This window comes from Condylura cristata, unplaced genomic scaffold, assembly GCF_000260355.1.
Source record: "Condylura cristata isolate star-nosed mole 26May11 unplaced genomic scaffold, ConCri1.0 scaffold00004, whole genome shotgun sequence".
In the NCBI taxonomy this organism is placed as follows: domain Eukaryota; kingdom Metazoa; phylum Chordata; class Mammalia; order Eulipotyphla; family Talpidae; genus Condylura; species Condylura cristata.
The window spans coordinates 10,381,748-10,386,378 of record NW_004567105.1 but is presented as its reverse complement, the minus strand read 5'-3'; the positions used below and the strand labels follow the sequence as shown (position 1 = coordinate 10,386,378).

The 4,631-nt window shown below is 43.1% G+C and overlaps 1 protein-coding gene across 1 annotated transcript; it reads right to left on the bottom strand.

The window, feature by feature from the left end:
* Positions 1 to 593: 593 nt before the first annotated feature.
* On the bottom strand, positions 594 to 4,181 carry LOC101623169 (chromosome unknown open reading frame, human C12orf42). The gene is made up of 2 exons (XM_004676481.1): positions 3,818 to 4,181; positions 594 to 1,150 (listed from the first exon to the last, which is right to left on the bottom strand). Exons 1-2 carry the CDS (start codon positions 4,179 to 4,181, stop codon positions 594 to 596), a joined length of 921 nt encoding a protein of 306 aa, XP_004676538.1.
* Positions 4,182 to 4,631: the final 450 nt, after the last annotated feature.

The window sequence follows — 4,631 nt, the reverse complement described above, 5'->3', positions numbered from 1 at the left end:
GCACTGTGAAAAGCTGATGTGTTGAACTGAATTAAAATTTTAAAATAGTGCCTAAAATGATCGGTTGGATAAAACATTCCCTGAGCTGTTCCAATCTTTTCTAGTAAGAGCCAGAAAATCTGGCCTCTCTTTTGCACTAAAATTAGTTCCAAGGGTTTCAGGGCCTCCAACAAGGATCCAGCTTCAGGTTTCTGACATAAAAACCTTAATATCGCCTGAAGAATTCCCCTAGGCACATCAGGAGTCATCGAATTTCATCTTAACGATTAAGTTACTGACATGCAATTATGTTTTCCAAAACTGTTTAGAAATTCAAAGGGTCCTTAGACAACATCCTTAAACCAAAGCCCAACTTGGCAAGTGAAACCGTTTACCTGCAAAAGGTAAACAAAGAAGGTGCTCCCAATCCCTGTGGGCACATCCCGAAGCGGCACGCGATGTACCCCATCCCCATTGTGAGGCGCAAATTCTTTGTGACACTGGGAGACACCGCAGAACAAAAATACTATTAGAAATGCTTCAAAAGGAACATTTTTGGCTGCGATAGAGACTTTTGACATTATTTATTAGGTTCAAAACTGCTTGACAAAAGCCTAACAATGGTTCTGTGGAAACCGGTACATCTGAGGCCCTCTCTGTTGTTCTGGGCAGGCATTGATTTGAGGATAGGCAGCGCTCGCGGAACAATCCCCTCGCAGCGGTGAATGTAAGTGAGCATTCACCCCGGGCCTGGGAGGGGCCTGTGAACAAACCGTATGGAAACGCTGGGGTGGGCGGGAGGGGGGAGAAGCGCAAACCTTGATTAACCTCTTCGAGGGGAGATGGGTGGGAGCTCCGGGCAGCGGAGGAAGGGGCTCTTCTGGCAGACTGCTCTGGAAGGAGGCGTCTGCCCTGGGCCCCCTTTTCGCCCGGGGTTGAGGATGCCTCCAGAGCATCTCCGGTGCCATGGCAACTGCGCCTCTTCCGATGGGATTTCCGGGCACGCCCAGGAGCTTCTGTGGGCAATCTGGGGCTGCCCGAATAACTACTTCAGCTGCCACCCTTTCCTCCAGCTTCGACCCAGAGGAACTCCAGGAGAAGCTTCGCGAGGCAACGGGGATCCGGCTTCTCCGACAGAGGCCGATGGCAGTGTAGGGTCTCAAGGTGGGACCTGGAAAGCAAAGGAAGCAGGACTGACCAGGAAGTGTGCCAGGCGCACCCTACCCCTCACCCCCCAGGAGGGATGTCTGAGAAACTGGCTTTTTATGACATGCAGAGAGAAAACTCAAAACTCCTCTGATGTCATCCTTCTGTGCTTCCCCATATTCCTTTATGAAAATAAAAAAAAATACTATTTAGTCCTTTCCTGTTTGAAAGAACATCCCTCCCCAGATAATTTTTACAGGATTTGCATTTTTTTTTTATATTAAGGAAAACTGAAACTTCCAAAAAAGAAGAAACAGACGAACTGGTGATTGAAATTGGTCAAATTAGGCAAAGGCTTGTGAATGGAAATTTTATTTGCAAAAAAGGATCCAAGTTCGGCCCTCCCTAGTGGCGCAGCGGGTTAAAGCACAGCACTGAGAAGCTTAAGCGGGTGAAAGCACAGCACTGAGAAGCTTAAGCCACTTCCGCATGAGTTCGATTCCCGGAGGTGACCACATGGCGAGGCAGACCTCTCCTGACCCGCCCGCTGCTCCCCTCAGCAGTGTACTTCGTTAATCTGCCTGTTCTATTCCCCACTCTGTCTCACCCGGTGAGAATCCTCTCGCTGCCCCTGAGCCTCTGGCCTGTACCCCAGTTCTGTATGCACAAATAAATAAATCTTAAAAAAAAAAAAAAAGGATCCAAGTTCATTTAAGTTTACAACTGATGATCCAGAACTTCAGAGGGGATGGCTTCATGAGCTTTATGAGCAGTTTCAAATCAGTAAAAATTAAAACAATCAGTGAATGAATCTGGGTTTAAGCAACACATAACTGTACACTAACAACAGATTTGATTTATCCTTTCTTTACCCACCCAAACCATTATCTCATGTGATGATGGGTAATTTTTTTTTTAAAGTTGGGTAATTTTTTTTACAGTGCAGTCAGTACTGTCAACATATATGTCACATGCATGTGTGTGTATGTCATATATACAATACAATATTGAAGGTTTAGACCTTACAAAATCTTCCTACACAAATTTAAATTGACCTACTCAAATTAAAGTTTAATTCTTTAGTAGTGAATAAAGACAATTTACGTCTTTTAAGTCTTTTAAGTCTACAAGTTTTAATGTTTGGGGGATGTGACACCAGTTTCCTATGTGATTTAGAAAGGCAGGGTCACACCTCCACAGATGTGTGTCACCCACCCACCCACCAGCAAAGCACCTACCTAGTCATTCTGTAAGTAAGTATATTTTGAAAGGGCTTTCAGGTATGTAAACTATTTGGAACTACCTACAGGAGGAGTCACAAATTCAGAGCATGTAAGAGATTTATAATGCACAATAATTCCTGAGAATTATCCTGGGTGTAGCCAGTCCGTGTCTAGGAAAATCAATTCAGTTCATCACATCCTGCTCTTTGGCTGGGAAGTACTGACTGGGTTCTCCCACAGCACTCTCACCAGACCAAAGTGAAACTGAAAATTTTTTAGCAAACCTGATATCTCCAACATGAGATTGTTTCCAGGAAATAAAGATGTAATGGCATTTCAATATCTCCAGATTAAAAAAGAGCTGTGAGAGGGCTAACCACATTGCTTTGTGGAAACTTGATGCTTAATAATTGTTTGTGAATTTGAATGTCCAGACTTGGTAGATGACCCATTTATTGCCATCAATAATCAGTACAAGAAGAGTCCCTCAGAGAACATGGGTGTGGCTCTAGAATTTGGAGCTAACAGACTGTGATATAGACACAAAGTTCTGCCCTCTGTCTTCAATTAAATAGTCGGAATTCCTTCCCTGAAAGCAACTCAATGATATTGCATATTTTACAAACTGTCTTCAAGGAGTAGGATGATATCACAGGGTAAAAATGGCTTTGGGTTCAGACCTTCATAGGTTCAACTGCTGGCACATCTCCTGTCCTAAGCCTTGTCCTTACCTGAAACATGAGAATTATATTACCTATATTCACAGAGTTGTTAATAGGCTAGGTTTGTTCATCATTTAGTCATTCATTAATGTCTGAGTGCCTGTGGTATGTCTGGGCAGTATACCAATTAGAGATACAGCAAGAAATAAAGTAGGCTATATCCCACTATAACTTACACACAGTGAGAACTCTAAATGAGAGACTAAAATGATGATGAGAATCATCTTGTCAGTATTATTTGGTGCAACACCTGAATCATCAAATTGCCTGCCATCAACTCAGACTTGTCTTCTCCTTTAGTACAGTAATGGGCAACAAGTAGACTTCCATTAGACTGATAAATGCAGTTCCTCTAGAACTTTCTAGAATAGGACCCACCATTGAGTTGATAACTTTGTTGTTTATATTGCATTTTAAAACAAAATATAACCAATTGAAAAGGGAGGAAGATGTGATACTGGGCCCTCCCTGGTGGCACAGCAAGTTGAAATGCAGCACTACACACTGCCATAGTCGCTTCAGTGACAGTTCGATCCCCAGTCCCAGAGGTGACCCACATGGTGCAGCAGATTTCTCCTGGCCCACCTGCTGCTCCCCTCAGCAGTGTACTTCATTGATCTGCCTGTTCTGCTCCCCGCTCTGTCTCTGGTGAGTCCTCTCACAGCCCCTGCATCTCTGGCCTGTAACCCAGTTCTGTATGCATAAATAAATAAATCTTAAAAAAAAATAAAAAGATGTGATACTTACTACTCAGGACAGCGTCGCCCTTGGGATTGCCAGAAGATGACCGGTTTGGAATTTTCTCCTGTCTATTAATATGTGTGCCTGAAGCTTCCAGGTGCATTGGATTTACAGAGCGGGATACAGTAAGCTTTTTTATCAAATGTTGATCCATAAGTGAAGAGTCCCAGGCCTGCTTGAGGACTCCTCTGGCTCTCTTACTAACTTTCTGTGTAGCAGTGATGGTCTTTGATCTCTCATCATATTCACTGGATGGTGTTGGGGTGGGAAGGACTTCTCCAAAGACTTCTTCTTCCAAAGAGGCTGCACTTACAGCAGGAGATCTGGGGATAATATACTGGCGAGTAGAAAGCAGTTTTTTATATACCATAGGAGTCTGAATCCTTTCTGGAATGACTGTAAAAAGTAAACACATCAATGTAAATGAGCATGCTGAAGATAACATACTAAATTGTCAGGAAGGTCAAAAGCAGCCATCCATGGGTTATTTGTTTCACGTTTCAATCCTAAAAAAAAATGACAAAGCCAGGGTCCTGAGTAACCTGAAAGGGGGAAGAGGAGGAGGGAAAAATGTGGAAAGGGAGATATATATCTAAGAATGATTTTGTTGAGCTCAAGCTATATGGCATACCCTGTGCAAGGCCCCAGACATCTTGGTCAGTTAGTCCTCACAAGAGTTATATCTAACAGATACTCTTAGTACCTCTATTTAATAAATCAGAAAGCTAGTTAGAACATATAGATGAAAGTGTATTCTCCCAAATTAAATGTGGAAGCCTTTGTCCAGGCACTGTGACTTTGTTTGGAAATAAGACCTTTT